The 17,413-nt window shown below is 50.3% G+C and overlaps 1 protein-coding gene and 1 long non-coding RNA gene across 10 annotated transcripts in view; both read left to right on the top strand.

Moving 5' to 3' along the window:
* ZBTB7C (zinc finger and BTB domain containing 7C) overlaps positions 1-6,236 on the top strand; it is a 134,988-nt gene extending 128,752 nt beyond the window's left edge. For all 9 annotated transcript variants that reach the window (XM_084505019.1, XM_084505020.1, XM_084505023.1 and 6 more), the window contains one exon: positions 723-6,236. In XM_084505019.1, the coding sequence (XP_084361145.1) occupies positions 723-1,368 (646 nt within the window). In that variant the 3' untranslated portion in view covers positions 1,369-6,236. The remainder of the gene's footprint in view (positions 1-722) is intronic.
* Positions 6,237-9,344: 3,108 nt separating this feature from the next.
* On the top strand, positions 9,345-11,722 carry LOC311427572. The gene is made up of 2 exons (XR_014687432.1): positions 9,345-9,724; positions 10,487-11,722. It is a non-coding gene; the product is annotated as an uncharacterized lncRNA (long non-coding RNA).
* Positions 11,723-17,413: the final 5,691 nt, after the last annotated feature.

The raw sequence follows: 17,413 nt of genomic DNA on the forward strand, positions 1-17,413 counted from the left end.
CCTTAGCTGTGAATTTTGTAAACTGCAGAAGGAAATATTGAAAAAAAAAAAAAAAAAAAAAAAAAAAAAAAAAAAGGAAAAAAAAGCCAGATTGGGAGAATAAACTTGTAGATCTTAGATATTTCTTTCCACCTGAAAAAAAAAATAAAATAAAACACTGTGTCTTTGTAAATAAATGCCATGGGGATGGGTTCTGTGCCATCCCAGGGCTGTGTCTGAACCTTCTCCCAGGGGTGTGCAGCTGGAGGAGGCAGAGGGGTGGCATCCTGCCCTGCTGTGGGTGCAGAGCCCTGCACCCTGCGGTGCCTCCAGCTCCAAGGCCGGGCTGCTGAGACACCCAGCGGCCAGCACGGGTAGGGGAGGGAAGGGAAGGGAACCAGAAACCGAGGGGGCTCTGCTGAAACCACGTCCATCCCTAATTTACCAGGCTCTTTATGCTCAACTAACGCCCTCGGTCGCAGGCAGGGACATAGCTGTACTTCTTTAGATGTGCCCAGATATGTCTAGATGTGTCCTTTAGTCTAAACTTTATTTGTTTTTTCTTCTAAGAGTGATGAAGCTTTATTTTAGGGTCATTTTTTGTTCCAACCCAAGCTGTCTGGGGCTGGTTGGGGTGGGCTGCAGGCTGCTGGGACGGCGTCTGGGTGCCGTCCCCGTGGGTGATGGCACCCATGCCCCCAACCCCACACCTCCTGACCCGTGTTCCGATTTTCTTTTTGCAGGCAGGACAAGCTGAAAATCCACATGCGCAAGCACACGGGGGAGCGGCCGTACCTCTGCATCCACTGCAACGCCAAGTTCGTGCACAACTACGACCTGAAGAACCACATGCGCATCCACACGGGCGTGCGGCCCTACCAGTGCGAGTTCTGCTACAAGAGCTTCACCCGCTCCGACCACCTCCACCGCCACATCAAGCGGCAGAGCTGCCGCCTGGCACGGCCGCGGCGGGGCCGCAAGCCGGCGGCGTGGCGAGCAGCCAGCCTGCTCTTCGCCCCCGGCGGCCCGCCGGTGGACAAGGCCTTCGTGGTGCCCCCGGCGCTGGAGGAGATGAGCGGCCACCTCGGCAGCGCCGCCGCCGCCGCCGTGTGCCTTCCCGGCCCCAGCCCCCAGCACTTTATGAGCGGGGCCAAGGCGGCGTTCAGCCTGCAGGAGCTGGAGAGCCAGTTCGAGGACACCCAGATGAAGCTGCTGCGGCGAGCCCAGCTGGACATGGAGAGGAACGCGGGCATTTTCGCCTTCACCCTCGGCCACAACGAGAACCTGGCGGCGCAGCCTTTCTTCCCGCTGCCCGACCCCTGGAGCACGGGCTTCAGCGGCCTGGCGGGGCTCGGCCACGTGGCTCCCATCTCGGAGGGCAGCAATTAGCCCCGACGGGGGGCCGCTGCCTTCCTCGCCCACCCCGCAGGCCCACCAAGCGAGCCGACCCCAACGCCAGACACGGCCGGCTGCCACCCGTGGCCACCGGCGCTTTAGATTCGGTGGCCCCGTCCGGGAAGGCCATGCCAGGGCTGCTGCTCTCCTCAATGCTCCCGAAAATGTCACTTGCCTTAGTCCGGGGCATGGCCACCCCCCCCCGGGACCACTGCTGGGAGACCCATGGGGGGCACTGGACGCCCGCAAGCCGTCCAGACTTGGTTTTGATATGTTACATTCCTCGGCCCTTTTGGCCGAAAAGGACTTTTGGGGGTCATTGCTTTTTGTTTTTGGTTTTCAGTTAAACTCCCGTGTCTGGAAACAACACTTTATTCCAAGAGGGGTCTTGGTGGAAAAGCGGGGTGAGCGGGGCAGCTCCGCACTGCCGCAGCCTGGAGAGATAAAGGGGATCGACTTTATGGGGCTGTGCGGTACGCATTGGGACCCTGAACAGTCAAAAAAAAAAAAACTGTTTGGAGATCACTCCAGACAAAACCTGTGTGGAAAAGGGGAATTTTGTTACTTTGGTTCTTTGGCCATTTCTAAACTTCAGACAGAGAATCAAACCCTGTTTTGAGCATTTTACCTTCAGTTGCTTAAAAAGGTGAAGAAAGTTTTTTGGAAGGATCAGAAATGTTTTGATCCAGAGCTTTTTTTTTTTAAACCCTTGCTTTGGGAAAAGAAACCATGAGGGAATGTTGAAATGAGAAAGTCGTTTCAAACCAAAGAGTCAGGAGAGCTCAGTGAGAATTTGCCGCCACTGACCGTGTCTGGATTTTCGTCCTTAATCCCTCCCCCCTCCACCCCATAATTCCTATATATATTTTGATGACAAAAATTTTACAAAACACTTGGGTGTCCCTGAATCTGCAACGCTGATCAGAAAAAAATTCGGTGCGCAAATTTTCCTGCTGCTGGTCTGATGGGATCTTTAGGCGAAAAGGAGGCCACTAAAGATTTCTTGCAGGCAAGGTTGTCTACTTGCAAGCAAGTAGAAATCACATTTCTTCTCCATTTGTTGCTTCAAAAGACAAGGGGATAGCGTCCGACGGGCTGCTCTGAGCTCGAGGAGGCCCACGGTGGCTGCTGGGTCTGGGGTCCCCCCCGGCTCCCTGCAGACCCTGCTCCAGCCACCCCCACCTGATATTTCTTCCCTCTCTCCTTCGAGGCCAAAAAGTGGCAGTGGGCTGGAATCGCCCGGTGAGCCTCCTTTGGCCTGGCAGCTCCTAAAAATGTGAGATGCCTTTGAGAATGTAGGCTTTTGGTGGCGGTCTGCCTCTCGGACGTGGTGGGACCCCCGTTTCACCATCTGATGAGAGGACGGCTTCCTGCGGGCGCCCGGTAGGGTGATCATACATGAAATCAGTGCTCGAAAATGTAAATGTTACAAATTACGTCTTTTTCTTTATTTCTTTACCTTTCAAGATATTTACCATTTCCCTTTCAACGTCAGCAGGATGAAAGGGAACGAGAGGACTGCAGGTCTGTTTTCTGTAGGTTCTTGGCTTGCCTGCCAACGCTGCTGCTCTGAAGTGGGGACCGGACGGTGGTCGCCCCACGGGAGCCTGACACATCCCCTCCCGTGCCCCCACCAGGGATGCTCGTGCTGTGACCACGCGTGGCTGAACGCTGCCACAAACTGCCCGCTGCTTGCTCCCGGGAAGGAATCTGCAGGGACTGTGTGCAACAAATTGGTGGAGAAAAAATAGAAGAAAAAAAAAAAAAAAGAGAACTTCTAAAACTGCATCAAACTCTCTTTTTTTTTTTTTTTTTTTTTAAGTCCGTATCAACTTCTTACACAAGCGACGTTTTGCAGATGACTGGTTACTTCAGGTGTTTTTTGTCTACGATCTGGAGTCATTGTAAAGCATCCAAAGAAGCTAAGTACTGTATAACCTACAAGAACTTGAAGCAAGGTGTTTTTTTTTTTTTTTTTTGTCTCGACTTGTTTGTTGTTTCTTTTTTTTTTTTTTTCTATTTGTCTATGGGGGAAAACATTTGCAATTTTTCTATTTATAACTATTTTTATGTGATTGCTTTACGTACAAAACAATGGGGAAAAAAAAACACAAAAACAAAACAAAAAAAAAAAAAAAAGGAGGGAGAAACACACACACAAACAAATTTGCCTTAGTTACTCACGGGACAATCACCCTTAACTTTCATTGAAGCTAGAAAATGAATGGAAAGAGAAGAAAAACTAGATCCTTTTACGTATTTATTAAACTGTATTAATTGATGCTCTTAAATTATTAGCGGGACTTGGTTCTCTTGCCTGTGTCCAAGCTGAGAAAGCTGAGCTGCCCCCCAGGACAGCCCTGGCTCCACATGTGCTTGCCAGACCTACAAATTTTGGAAATCCAGAGTAATTATGAGGCTGTGGCTGGGTGGCGATGCTGGTGGCCGTGTCCCAGTTAAGGCTGATTCTCCCCTGTTGCGCTGGTGTGGGTGTCACGGAGCCGGGTGCAGGCAGCGAGCGCGTTTTGGGGCGGGGAGGGAAAACTTGAGCAAACCCAATTTCGGTGGTGTGTGGTGACTCCAGGCCACAGGTATCCTCGTGGGAGCCCACCCTGGCGTGGAGGAAGCCTCGCGGGCGTGCTGAGCACCCAGCCTCGAGCTGGGAAGACATGGGGATCTCCAGCTCGCCCTGCGGTGGCTTCTTGGTCACCTTCTCTCCCCAGCTCCCGTGGTCCGGCTGTGGCAGGAAACACCAGCTGACGCTGTTCAGATGCCTGTAATTCACGCTGCAGCCAGGGAGATGCAGAATTCCCTTGTTATGTTCATGCTACTTTTTGAAAGGGGTGCAGAAACCTGGAGAACGGGTGCCAGGTATGAGCGGTGGGACCCATCCCACGTCGTTCAGCTGTTACCAAGGTCAGGAACAGGCCCCCCCTGTGCACACCGAGATGCTGACACCTCGGCTTTGGGTGTCAGAAGATGCAAAGTGCTTTCCATCCATCGCCCCTGCTCTGGAGGGAGGCAGGCGCTGCTGGAGGGTGAATCACCCACCCTCCTGGGACCTCCCAGGGCTGGGATCCATCTCCTTTGGTGGCACTTTTCTATCCACTATTGACCCACGTGGACTGGAAAACTCGCTTGGACAAACTGCTCTCTATTCCTGTAGCTACAGTGAGATATGGTGAAGCTCTTCTCCCCCCCCTCTATTGATATTCTTGATGTTAGGGTTGTAAGAGGGCTCTAAGAGGGCTCTGCTCCCCAAAATCTGGCCCTGCAGCCTTCAGTGGGGCAGCTCTACAAGGTGCTGAGCATCCTGTCAATGCGTTGGTGCCTTCGCCGTGGGGAGCGATGTTCCCAGCACCGCAGCTCCCTCCCTTCTGCTCAGCCATCATCGGGTGCTGGGGCAGGGTCTGGACCCATGGGCACAGTCCAAAACTGGTGTGAGAAGATGGAAATGCCATCCCACCTCCCGGGGTGGGCAGGCAGCTGTGGGCATCTCACCCCTGCTCCTGTGTTTCCCACCAGCAATGTGTTTCTGAGCAAAAAGGAAAAAAAAAATGAAAAAAAAAAAAAAAGAAAAAAGAAAAAAAAGAAAAAAAGAAAAAAGAAAAGAAAACCAACTAAATTACATTTTAGCTATTTCGATATGTTTTTAATTTTTTTACAAACCTTGTGGCTTTTAACCCAATTTTATATAATGTCAAAAAAAAAAAAAAAAAAAGATTTGCAGGGAGGGTGAAAATCTGAAAATTGCTCGGAGGAGCTGTGTGCTAATCAGGCACATGGGAATCACGGAAAGAAAACCAGCTTTGGTAAATGCTTGTTAGCAGCAACATATGGCTACACTCTTGCTCCCGAACAGCTGCTGTTATCTGCTGGAGCATCCAGACCCTGGTGGGGGGAACGGTGCTGGGGTGCCAGGTGCTGCTGCAAAAGGAGCATTGGGCAGGATGGGCAGCTGCCTGCCCCGGCCTCGAAACCGTGGGGAGGGTGATGCAAAAGCCTCTTCCTCTGGTTGTGCAGAAGAAATTAAAAAATAATAATAATAAAATTTAAAAAAAAATAAAAAAAAGGGAAAGAATTAGCCTGCACTTTGGGAAGCGAGAGGCTTTCTGTTCTGCAGCCGCCCAGTTCCCTGCAGAAGCCCCTGAAAACAAAGCGAATCGTCCCACTGACACTGGTGGGGCTGCTGCCCTGCTCCCAATCCTTGGCTTTTTCACACCATTTTGGGAGGGGATTAGTGCTGTACAGTCGCAGGGGCAGGCAATTTCTGGAGATGCTTTGCTTAGTAAAGCTGCAAGGTTTCCTCTGTGTGGCTGCAGAGGAAAGCTTGAAGAAAAAGGAGCGAGTAAACACGACGAGACCTTTTTGCTTTAGGAAAGTGCTGTTTTTGCAGCAGGCCACACACGTGGTTGGGTTTTTAGAGGCTGCCATCACCCTTCAGCACTCTGACAGCCTGCACGTCCTTAGCCCATGTGTGACTTTCTTCCCAAGTGACAAAACCAAGGAAGAAGAGGAGAGCCCTGCTTGCAGCAGACACCACCTCCAGGTCCCACTGCCTCTGCCCTGCGCTCCTCTCCTGCCCCACCAGACCTCCGGGAGCTGCGCCACCCCGACGGCTCGAGAAAGTACCTGTGGCTTGGAAATGCCTTTTTTTTTTTTTTTTTTCATTGTTTTCCTGTGTTGATCCGATGTTTTTACATGACTTGCACTAATGGCTGTAGGGCAGGATGATGCTGTTAGACTTCTTGGTTTCGGTCTCTTGTTTGGTTGCGACTCCCCTTGGCTAACAAAGCGGCAGTCCTGTAAACGTTCCTGTTGCACATCTTACACCCCTGGAGAAAATAAAACTGTTACCTGAAGCAGTGAGTGGCTCGTGTGTCCTTCACTAACCCTGCTGTGGGGCCGGGAGATGGGGCTGAAGTGGTGGCAGGGCAGGGATGCGCTGCCCCTGCACGGAGCCCGACTGCGGGGAAAAAACAGGTGAACAATTTGGGGGTGCCCTGCTTTTGGGTTTCTTGCTTTCTGCCTGCTCCCTGGCAGGCTCAAAGCCGCACTGCCCTCATGTGGTGGCCCGGGGACAGCTCTGTCACCGAAAGTGCTGGGAGTATCCCACAAACCTGGGGTTGGGGTTGCGTGGGGACAGGCACGGTCCCCATCACCTACCCTCACACCCCACCACGTCTGCTGGCCGGGCAGGGGAAGCACGCTGCTCAGCTACACCACGGGTTTTCCACACCCCAATTAACCACAAATTAATAATTAGGCCAACGAATCCTGTGCTGAGGGGGACATCCCACCCACCACCTGTGGTAACCTCGTGTGGGTCCTGATTTGGGGAGGGCTGGTCCTGGGTTGAGGTGAGGGGTCTTTGCACCCCCATTCCCAGGAGGTTTCATGCTTTATCTTCCCTCAGTGTCAGCAGGATTTATGTTGTTAAATCTCACAGAAAGGTGCAAAATGAGGGTTTTGGCCTGGTGCAAAATGGGAGAAATGGAAGAAGGAAACCTGGATGCAGCTGGAGAGCAAAGCTGTTAAAGGCTGTCCTAATCTGGCATTACTCTGAGTAACCCCGGTGTTTCTGTACCAGTGGCAGCAGAGAAATGGGAATGGCTCAGGAAAAATAAATTTTGGCAGACCATGGAAAGAAACAGGGCTCCTTACAAAGCTGCAGCCCAAGGGTGAGCTTGTATCAAGCTGATACATGACTTGTATCAAGCTGCAATGGGCCAACAAGCTCAGGTTAGTAGTGGGGACAAATGTTAATCTTTTGCAGTTGCATAAAGCTAGTTTCCTTAGCAGTGAGGGAAAAAAAAAAAAAAAAAAAAAAATCGAATGCCATGGAAGAAGCCTAATACATGCTACCAGTCCATCTATAACTGGAAGTTTTATTTTATTTATTTCCTCCTGCAGTGAAGGCACTGACTGAGATGTCAGAAGTCTGACAGAGCTTCCTAATAGTTTGTGAGGTGCCTCCATCCTCAGGGGTCATCTCAAATTCAGGCAGCCAATTTTGCAAGGCTCTGGCTTGCTGGGACCAGGCAGGGCTGGGGATTTAGGGCCAGACCCTCGCTGGCAGCTAAAACCCTCCTCTGCTCGTGGGCAGCCTCTGTTAAATCTGCAAAGCTCTGCCTGCCTTGTGCTGGTGGGAAGGTTTAGCTGTTCACTCAGCTACCACAGATAACGGGGCAATGATTTCCCAGCAGGACCAAGTTCTATTTTCTGGAATTGTGCATCCTTTGTGGAATATTTAAGGCTCAGCCCTTGCAGGCAGCCCCATGCCCCAGAACCTGGGCTCTGGAAGCAGCCCAGCTGTGCGATGTACGCATCCAATTTAAGATAGCCTCAACAACCCGAGTCCAGGTGTAAGTACAAAGCAGAGCTACATACACACAGTGTGTGTTCAGCTGCTTTCCATGCTAAGTCTCAAACAGAAGAGCACATTACTGATCCTGTTTTGGGGGAAACTGAGGCACAGACTCTTGCGTGGTTCCCTCTCGGCACATGGGTACCCGAGGGCGCGCTGCCAGCCCGCCTGGCACCGGGTCCTTGCACCAGTGCGCACCGTGCTTAATGGCAAGGGAAGGAGGGGAGAAAATGGCAAGAAAAGCAGGTCATACAAAAATGTTTGTCATTTCAGGCCAGGGAAAAAGGGGCAGAGGCTGTCTGCAGCCCCCAAGCGTGGGGAGGGACGTGGGGAAGGGACGTGGGAGGCAGGGGATGGCTGGGTCACATCACAGCTTCTTGCTTGCCGTCGCCAGCTGCCGCGCTAACGCCCCATATGCCGGGCCATATGCACGCCCCACGCAGGGGATGGGGCTGCAGCGGTGTTACGGGAAGGAGAACGGGCAGCAGGGTGTCTGGGGGGGGTTATCTGGGGTATGGCACCACGGGGAGGGGGCAGCAGGTTTCCAAAGTGCCTGCTTGTCCCCTGTGATGAGGGGAGGCCTGGCTGAGTGTCCCCTCTGGTGTGTTACCCCTTTGGATGTCCAAGTGTGCACAGGGATGTTGTGTAGTGCTGAAGGCAGGAGGCTCCTTAGGTGCCAGACAAAGGGCTAACAAGGCAGGGGTTCATCCCAAAGCACTGAAAAGGGGCTTGGAGCAGTGCTGGTGAGCCCTGGATCTGGGGCCATGCTGTGGCTCCCTGCCCCGTGTCCCTGCTCGTTTCCTCTGAGCTCGGCACTGGGGCTCATCCCAGGAAGGCAGCTAAGCCTCCCGCCTCAGCTCCTCTATTTGTAAAATGGAAATGATGACTTTATCCATCTTTGTGGGCTGCGGTGGGGATTACTGCTTAATCTGAGGCTCTGCCGTGTGCTGACAGGGAGCCCGGTGCGGGAGCACTTATTAGCCGCATCGATCGGGGTGCTGCCTGCCTGCGCCGGCTGCGATCACTCCAAGGGCACGGGGGGCATCTGTGAATGAGGAAGGAGGGATTTGGGAGCTAATTTCGGGGGTGAGCAGGGGAGTGGGTGTCTGCTCAGCCCTGAGCCCAACCGGGAGGCAGCTTGCTCAGGCGGAGGTGGGGATTTTCCCTGCGAGGGGAGCTGAGTCCTGCTGTGCCCCCTGCCCTCGTGGGGGTCTGCAGTCTCTGAGCCATGAGAAACGGCTCCAAGCATTCAAAACATGAAAGGTGCATCCCCTTATAGCTGTCCTAGATGCAGGGGTGTTAATTGCTGCAAAACGCTTAAAATCCCAGTGATGATGCTGTGTGCAGCTCTGTGGATCCGTGCTTGTTTGTGCTTTGGGACTCGGGCAATTTGCAGAAACCAACCCCAGATATTTGTTTTCTTTTTTACTTCCTTCAAGTTTGGAAACGTGGTCAGCAAGGAGATGGTGCTCTGCTCGCAATGCATTAACCCAAGATGTGCAAAACCTGTGCTCAGTTCTCCGCCCTGCCCAGGTTCCCAGTGTGAGCTGAGCTGCAAACATGGCTCTGTGATCCGGCTGTGCTGTAATGGGATGGATTGAGGCTGGGGCTGAGCTCCTTGTCCCCAGTAGCAGGCATTTTTAGGATATGGTTCCTTTCATATTCCTTTAGGCATCACAGATCACAGCTCAAGTCCCCATTTCTCCTGCTTTAGCTCAGGACCCTTCAGGAGGGGTGCCATGTGCTTGCAAGCCCCTGCAGCTGGGGCAGTCTCTGTTTTAAGCCTCCCTCCAGCAGGGCAAGGTCCCTGCAGCAATGCATGGGCACTTGTCCTGCCCGTAGGAGACAAAATCCAACCGTGAACACCTTGAGCAGGCTCAGGGCAACCAGAGAGATCTGCAGTTGTCTCTGCTGGCACGGGAGAGAAGCCCAGGAGGAGCTGCATGTGTGTGCCGTCCTCCAGCGTCTCCATAACTCATCGTGGTATGTCTGAACCGAGCTTCCGGCAATGTGTTTTCGTTACTGCCCCTAAAATAGGATGCAGAAGGAAAGGTTTATGGGAGATAATTCATTTTATTGGCTCTTCTGCACCAGAAATAATTGCAGCCATATTTATTGCTCAGGAAAGTGGAGATGAGGCAGATAAGGGAATGTCTTTGTTTAGGGCAATGAATAATTTATGTTGTAAATTCACCAGAACCTTGAAATTTGAAGGACTGGTTCCTTCTCCATCCAGCAAGTGAGATTGAGCCTTAACCCTTGTGTGCGACTGATTTATGTCTTCCATCTCACTGCGATCATCTGCTCAGCTCTTCTCCAGCACAAAATACAGAATTTCCCTGCGCAGGGGGCACCCAGCTTGGCGGGGGCTACCTGTGGCTTGGCAAGCAGGCTGGCTTTGCGTGCAGTGGTGAGAGGTACATCCAAGAAACTGCTCATCCCGTCCTGTGACAAACAATAAAACAAAATATTGACTACAGTGGAGCTTTGGCAAACAGCTCTGATGGCAAGCTTCCCACATGCCAGGACAGGGACTACGCGTCAAGTCTAACTTCTATCTGAGCTGGGGAGGATGCTTGTAGAAAGATAGCTAAAAAACTCGCAAACTTTATTAGAAAGTGACAGTTTCTTTCCCAAAGTGGCTTTTGCCCAGGCTGCAGGCTCCTGACAAATATTAAGGTAAATATTAAAGACAAATATCATATTCCCAGGAAATCCCTCCTACCTGCAGCATCTCTTTTACAGAGAATCGTGGAGTTCTCATGGACTCGTTTGGGTTGGAAAAGGCCTGGAAGAGGATAAATAAGTCTGCTGAGACCTGGTCTGCCTGCAGTGCCGTGGGGATGGGACCTGCCTGCTGCCCAGGCTGGCAGGGCTGAGGACTCATGAGCATGTCCCTCAATCAGGGGGCAAAATTTTGGCTCATCAGTCTTGCCTGCTCGTGCTCCGGAGCAGAGCTGGAGGGCTCCTCAGCGTCCATTTGCGTGTGTCCCTTGGATGATCTCTTCCTTTGCTACAAGCGAGAGCAGGGGAAAGATAGTGAAAGTCAGAAACTGTGACTTCAAAGCGGAGCTGGGAGGGGAGGGATCCCCTGCCAGCTTCTGAGGGAGAGCAGGGATGTTTCCGATTAGTGGGAAGGTGAAACACATGGCTGGCCTGAACAGCAACGTCTGCTCACAGCCCTCGCACAAACAAAGAGAGGACAGTTGTGGGGACACTGGCATCCTCAGTGGAAACTGTTATGTCTTGGGAGGAAAAAAAAAATACCCATTTATTCTGATCAGATGAGAAATGGGTCTATAAATCTTCCAGCCTTGGAGAGGCCCTGACAGATCAATGCTAGCTGGAGCCTTTACATGTGACACCAACGTTACTGTTTTGCAAAGGAGAGGAATCTGGGAGCAAGCTAAAGTTAAATAGGGGACAGTGGAAAAAAATAATAAAAGTCTGTGGCCTAATTAATCTTTCCTCCTTAGAACATAATGCTGCTCTAGAAAATCCCAGTCATGTTGTGGTTACCCGGTATTCCCAGTCTGAAGGGAGATCACCAGCTCTCAGCTGGACCCCAGACCATTTAGTTTCATACCAACACGAAACCAGGTGGGCAGGCACTCCTGGAGGATATATTTTTCAGGGTAGCTCAATGAAAAAAGGCAGCCAAGGGCTCCTGGTGTGGGGAGAGCAGGCTGCAGGACAGCAGATAAAACTCAGGTTTGACAAATAACAAACATTGACCTCAGTGGAGGAAAATGCTGCTGCTGCAGTGGTCTGGGAGGCTTGGTCAGACGCCAGGCAGGTGCTCCCCTACACCATGGAGAGGATCTGGTGGCAGGAGCAGTGCAGGTGGAGGTCCCTCTGGCAAATCCAGCTGGGTTCAGGTGTGAACAAGTCCCATGCTGCAGACCATGGGCATGAGTGGAGGTGGGTCTTGGTGGTAACAGACCCCCGGCTCCTGGAAATGCACAGCAACGTACTGGCAAACATCAGCAGTGGCTGAAAATGGTTGTTCAGAGCTTGGATTTAGGATGGGGACACCTGAAAATGGATTCAGCTGCCGGATCTGGCAGTGATTTGTCAAGATCTGCCCTAGATGTGGTCCCTGCAATGCCAGCTCAGTAACGCTCAGATCCCTCTGCCCACAGGTGCGTGTTGTCCTTAACCTGGTCAAGCCTGAACAAGGTCCTGGTGCCCCCAAAGCTCCTTGCTTCCAAAATGCTTCTTCACACCCAAGATGCAGACGAGGAAAAATTAAAATAATGAGGAAAGAATCTCACTTTTCTTATTTAGGTGAAATCTGGAAGGTCTTTCCTTCCTTGGAGGAGCAGGGAAGGCACAAGCCTGTTTTCCCTCACGTGCCCTTGCCATGCTCTTCCTTCAATTTGCAAGTCAGCCTTCATCCAGCAGTTGAATTTTCAGCTGTCACAGAGGCAGAGAGGAGGAAAAAAGTCTGATAACCTAAAGCCACATGGGGATCGTTCATAAGCAGAGAGCCAGGGATGGAGGCTGCTGCTAAGTAATTTTCACTGGCAGAAGTGGCCAAACAGTAGGCAGTGTTTTGCCTTGCTGGCTGCTGAGGGCTGTCAGACAGCCTGTGAGAAGGTCTCCGGCTTGTGCTGGAAACTTCTGGGGCAGAAGAGGTAATTCAGCAGCTGCTGAAATGTGCAAGTCCTCGTCTTCATGGGCATGGCCCTGAAACTCTGCTTCAGAGGATGGGAAGATGTGCTATGAAAGCAATAATCAGGGTTACACCAGTTGCTGGTGTAACCTTGTGCTGGTTACACTAGCACCAGGCTGCACAGTGTGTTTTTTCTTTTTTCCTTTTTTTTTTTTTTTTTTTTTTTCTAAGACTGAACACTAAAAATAGAGATGAATTTTGATCAAGAGAAGAAATATTTAAAATTCAATTGTTAAAATAATTGCAATTTAAAGTAATGCTCCAATGAACATTAATGAAAGATAAACCTATTCTGAATGATACAAAGGAAAAAGGGAGCAATTACTTAGCTAAACTATAATTTCATTTATTGTTATTAGGTGGATTTATATTATTGCTCACTCAAGATTAGAGATTTGAAGTACACGGCTGAAATCCCCTCTAATCCAGAAACGCTAAATCCTTGGGCATTTCTCCATTATCATATTGTGATTTGCATCTATGCTCTTATTCAGGACATAATCTGGCTACCCTTTTTTCCTCTCCTCTCCACTGCACATAGCTCCCTGTTTTCTTAATAGCAAACCTTGTAAGCAAACCGACGGCACCAACTCCTCCTGCGTTCCCCAGGGCTCCCGAAAGCAGTTGGTATTTACGAACTTCAGATAATTTAATTGGAATAAAAGACACCAAGAACATGAAACTAGCTGAAAACATGTTTTTGTTTATTTATTTAACACACACACAAGTACTTCTTGCAAACTACACAGAGACGTGACAAACCTCCTTGTCTGGATTGCTGCTGCCAGAACCAGAATATATCTGACCCCTGTGTCCTACTGCTTCCCACCCTAACACACATCCATCAGGGGTACTGTTATTTGATGGACTCCTTCACCCACTGCCCATCTCTCCTTGCCATCGTTAGGCAAATACACTCATTAATTCTGCGTGCCCATGTGCAGTAAGTCCTGGAGGAGATGGAGCAGTTGGTCATTTCAGTACAGTTTGAATGGTCAAGGGAAAAGCATCGTGACACCTGATTTTGCTCACTGATGTTCAACCTGCAGATAAATCTGGGATGGCTGCCACATCCAGTTGTGGATAGGGACAGGGAGCAAGGAGTTAAGGAAGCCTTACCCTCAGTTACTGGCTGTAGGGATGGAGTTAAGGCTTCTCTCCACCCCTGGCACTTACTAACCTGCACATCGGCCTTGCTGCAAAAGGCACTTATAATTTCCCATATAAAGTAAAATGAAAACAGCATGAAAGCAAAGTTTCATCTGCAGAAAACCCTCCCGTGGGAGATGTAACTCCAGCCCTTTGGGGATTTCGGCTGTTTAAGGTCAGGGTGCTGCCCCAGTGGGTGTCTCTGTCGGGTACCTGCTGCCTGCCAGCTGATTTTTAACTCGCTTGGCATTGCTGTGCGTGCGCCGTGCTCGTGCTGCATGCAGGAAAATAAGAGGGCTGCTAAGAACAGACAAGCGATTAGGCATTAGGTGAGGTGTAATCCCCCCTAATCACGTCTCTAAGCCCGGTGGTTGGAGGTGGGATTAGCACTATTAACATGCGGACACGAAGGCATATAATTTATTTAACAATTACTGGCTCGTTGTGGAGAGGGGAACGCGCAGGCTGTAGCTGCACATCATCACCTCCATCCTGCATGGGACAAAGCTGCTGCCAGGGACAATGCCAGCAGGTATGGTCTGCTGTCTGCTGGTGAAAATGGCAGAAAAACAGGGGAAACTTTGAATATAAGCAGGAGCAAACCTGAAATTCCCTCACAGGGCCCTTTTGCAGCCCTGTGGGGACATGCGTGACATCTAGATATTAAGCTGCATAAATATTAAATAAAAAGAGCGTAGGGTGAAAAAGGTGCCCTGCATTTCTTAGTCTTCCCTGGTAGCCTATGTAGTACAAAAGTACATCAGTTTAAAAGCTGGAATTTACACAATGAAGAGCATGAGGCCAAGGCAACAACTGGCCATGAGCGATGCAGGGAAGGGAACTCCAGAGCTCCTGGACCAAACGTGGGCACGTCATACAGCCTCCCCAGCTCAGTCGGTCACTGTTGCACCAGAGATTTACATGCCAGAGAGACATCCTGGTAGTCAACAGATTTGTTGTTTGGCCTTCAGAGAACTGAGCTTTGATTGTGCTGAGCATGTTGGGAACAGCAAGGTTTGTGTCTTGTTTGTTAGGTTTTGTTGTCTGTTTGTTTGTTTTTTTCCCCATTTTTTTTTCAAAAATAAATAAGTCTGTGCTCCAGCCTGTTGCTTGGTACTCATTAACCTACTGAAGGATGGTTCCAGGTTGCTGTAAGGTGGATGCAAGTCCAAGGGAAAATTTGATGCACGCAGCAACCTCCATGCTCTGATGCTGCCCAGGTCACCCGCAAAGGCTTGGCCCTGCTCCAGGCGCACTCTCCCAGACAAGTTTTGGGATCTGGGTCAAGCCAGGGACCATTTGCAACAACATTTTTCACGTGCCCGCCCTGTTTTGAAAGCCGGGAGCCTGCTGCTCTGGGCGTTGCTCCTTCCACGCCTCTTGGCATCTCCGGCTGTGGCCAGCATGTGCTGCCCCACAGATCTGTCCACAACACCACCTGCAAGAGGCAACACCCCTGCTACGGGCACGCTGTGGCTGCTGGATGCTTTTCCTGATGGCTGTGGGGGAGGTTTAGAGCGACTGATGTAGACTTTGACACCTAACTTCTAATATTTGGTGAAGCCCCTCCAAAAAGCTGTCTGCAGGGACAAGCAGCAGGCGTTGGAGGCAGCCCCAAGGCACCCCTCTGAGGACACCACAGACCTAGCCTCACAACATCTCCAGCCAAAGATTTAAGTCATACCAGCCACCGTTAAGTCATTATGCTCAAGAAAGGGCAAAAAAGGTGGGAGAGGACAGGGAATGGCTGGATTCCTTCCTGGCGACTGTCTCATCTGTCTGGAGTTGTAAATGCTGCTGGGGTGAGCCTCTTTCTTCCTCCAGTTCTCCCCCTTTTACCAGGAGAAGCAACCTAAGGAGAGAAACCAGCAATCTGTTTCAAAACAGATGTTTTTCCGAGCCACTGGCCTTCATTTCCAAGTGCAAAACTTCATGGCTTTTCTTCTGGCCTTATCTAGCAGCAGGAGACCATTACTGCTGACATTACCAGCTAAATGAGTGCAAACTACCTGCAACTGCGGTATGCATGTGCCTGGGGAATTTATGTAAGCATGGGCAGGGATGGACTGTGAAAAAACCTAGAACATCTTACAGAGGTAGAGCTGGTTAATCAAACCATGTCTTCATCTGAAAACGCTGCGCCTGCCGCTGACACAAACAACCTCAGAGGTGGTGACTGAAGGAGGATTCACCGGGGATTCTCCCCTCTCATTTTGTTAACGTTGTGTGCCTGACAGCCCATCACTGCACCCAGAGGGCTCCATGGGCAGGCTGACAGTCAGCTGTCTCACGCTGACATGGCTGGTGAGCTGCTACCAACGCCTTTCCTCCGCATCAGCTGAGGAGAAATAACAGGAAAATCAGCTGAAGGACGAGAAGCCAGCAGCTAATAATCAGGAGGGAGCCTGAGCCCGCTGGCTGTCGTTTCTTGGAGCATCACCTGGAGAGGGCAATTCGTACCTGGAGCTGCCGGGGTCATTATGCCAGCATTGTCATTAGGACTTGTGCTGGTCAGTTTTTGGGGGCAGAATGACACCCCGACTCAAGGCATGTCTCCGCTGTATTTCTTTAGGGTGGACAGGGTTCAGGCTGACATTCCCCGACTCCCTCCCTCCCCAGACAGCGTAGTCACCTGTAACACCAGGCTCATTGTGTTGCAAAATCCACCCAGCCCTGCGCTCCCAGAACCTGCAGGGGCTGTGAGTTGCTCTAGCTCTAGGTTTTTTTTTTTTTTTTTTTTTTTTTTTTCCACTTGTGGCCCAGAGGCTGAGCTTTGGGGCAATTTAACGCTAATTATTGCACCCAATTCCAAGCCCCCCAAGGCCCTGCATCACAATAAGGCCACCCATCAGGACCACAGGGGGCTCACACCGCCAGCATTGTCAGCCTCTGTCCTGCAAAAGCACAAACACCTGCCAACTGTGCTAGCTGAGGAGAAACCTTACCCTCAGATTTAGTTTTTACATTTGTGCAAGCTACTGGCATTAATTAAATAAAGGAAGACACAAGGTCCTCGGAACATCTCTAATAGCATGCACTGTCAGCATTTTTGCTACAAACTACTGTTTTTTTTTTTTTGCTTTAATCTTCAAGACCATGGAGGGGGAACAAGGCATTACTTCTGAGGGACGTTGCTGTTTGTTGTCAGTTGTTGCAGATTACAAATTGCTGCAGATCACTGTTTGTATAGACTTGGAAAGTGATGTTATCTTGGAAAGAACACACCACATTGTTACTGGACATTACCCTATTTTATTTATTTATTTTTTTTTCTTGCTCTTTGCAGACCTCTGCTTGTATTTCAGTTGGTCCTTCTATTTATTTCCACATGGTGGGCATCCTCCCTGTTTTCTAAGGCTTTCAGCTCTTGTAGATTTTCCTCGCCTTGTTCCCGGCTGTGACACATATCAAAGGCCTGATCAAGTTCTGAATCTGACTTTTGTAGCCTGTGTGCTCTGTTTTTCTTATCTCTGGTGCTTAAAAATACATGATCTGTAGTATGTTTGCCTGCAGTTGTGCCAAACTTGTGTGAAGAAGCTGTCTTGGGTAGTTGCAGATTTGGTTTGGGGAAATACATTGGGAGACATAACGCTCTATTTCCATTTTTCACTGCCAATGTTACTCTAAAGCATTTAAGATCTCTTTATTGTCTGACCTTTCCTCACCTGTAAACGCTAAGGTCTGAAAAATCAGAAGCTGTCCTTGCCTGTGGCTGGAAGCAGCGAGGCTTTTCTTACTGCCATGTTTCATAAATATTGACAAATTACTTTTATAGAGCGATCTGCACCGTGCAGTAAATGTAGTCACTCCGATCGGTGGTTTTAAGACAGCTGTCTCGAGGAATCAAG

This window comes from Aythya ferina (assembly GCF_964211825.1).
Source record: "Aythya ferina genome assembly, chromosome: Z".
NCBI lineage: Eukaryota > Metazoa > Chordata > Aves > Anseriformes > Anatidae > Aythya > Aythya ferina.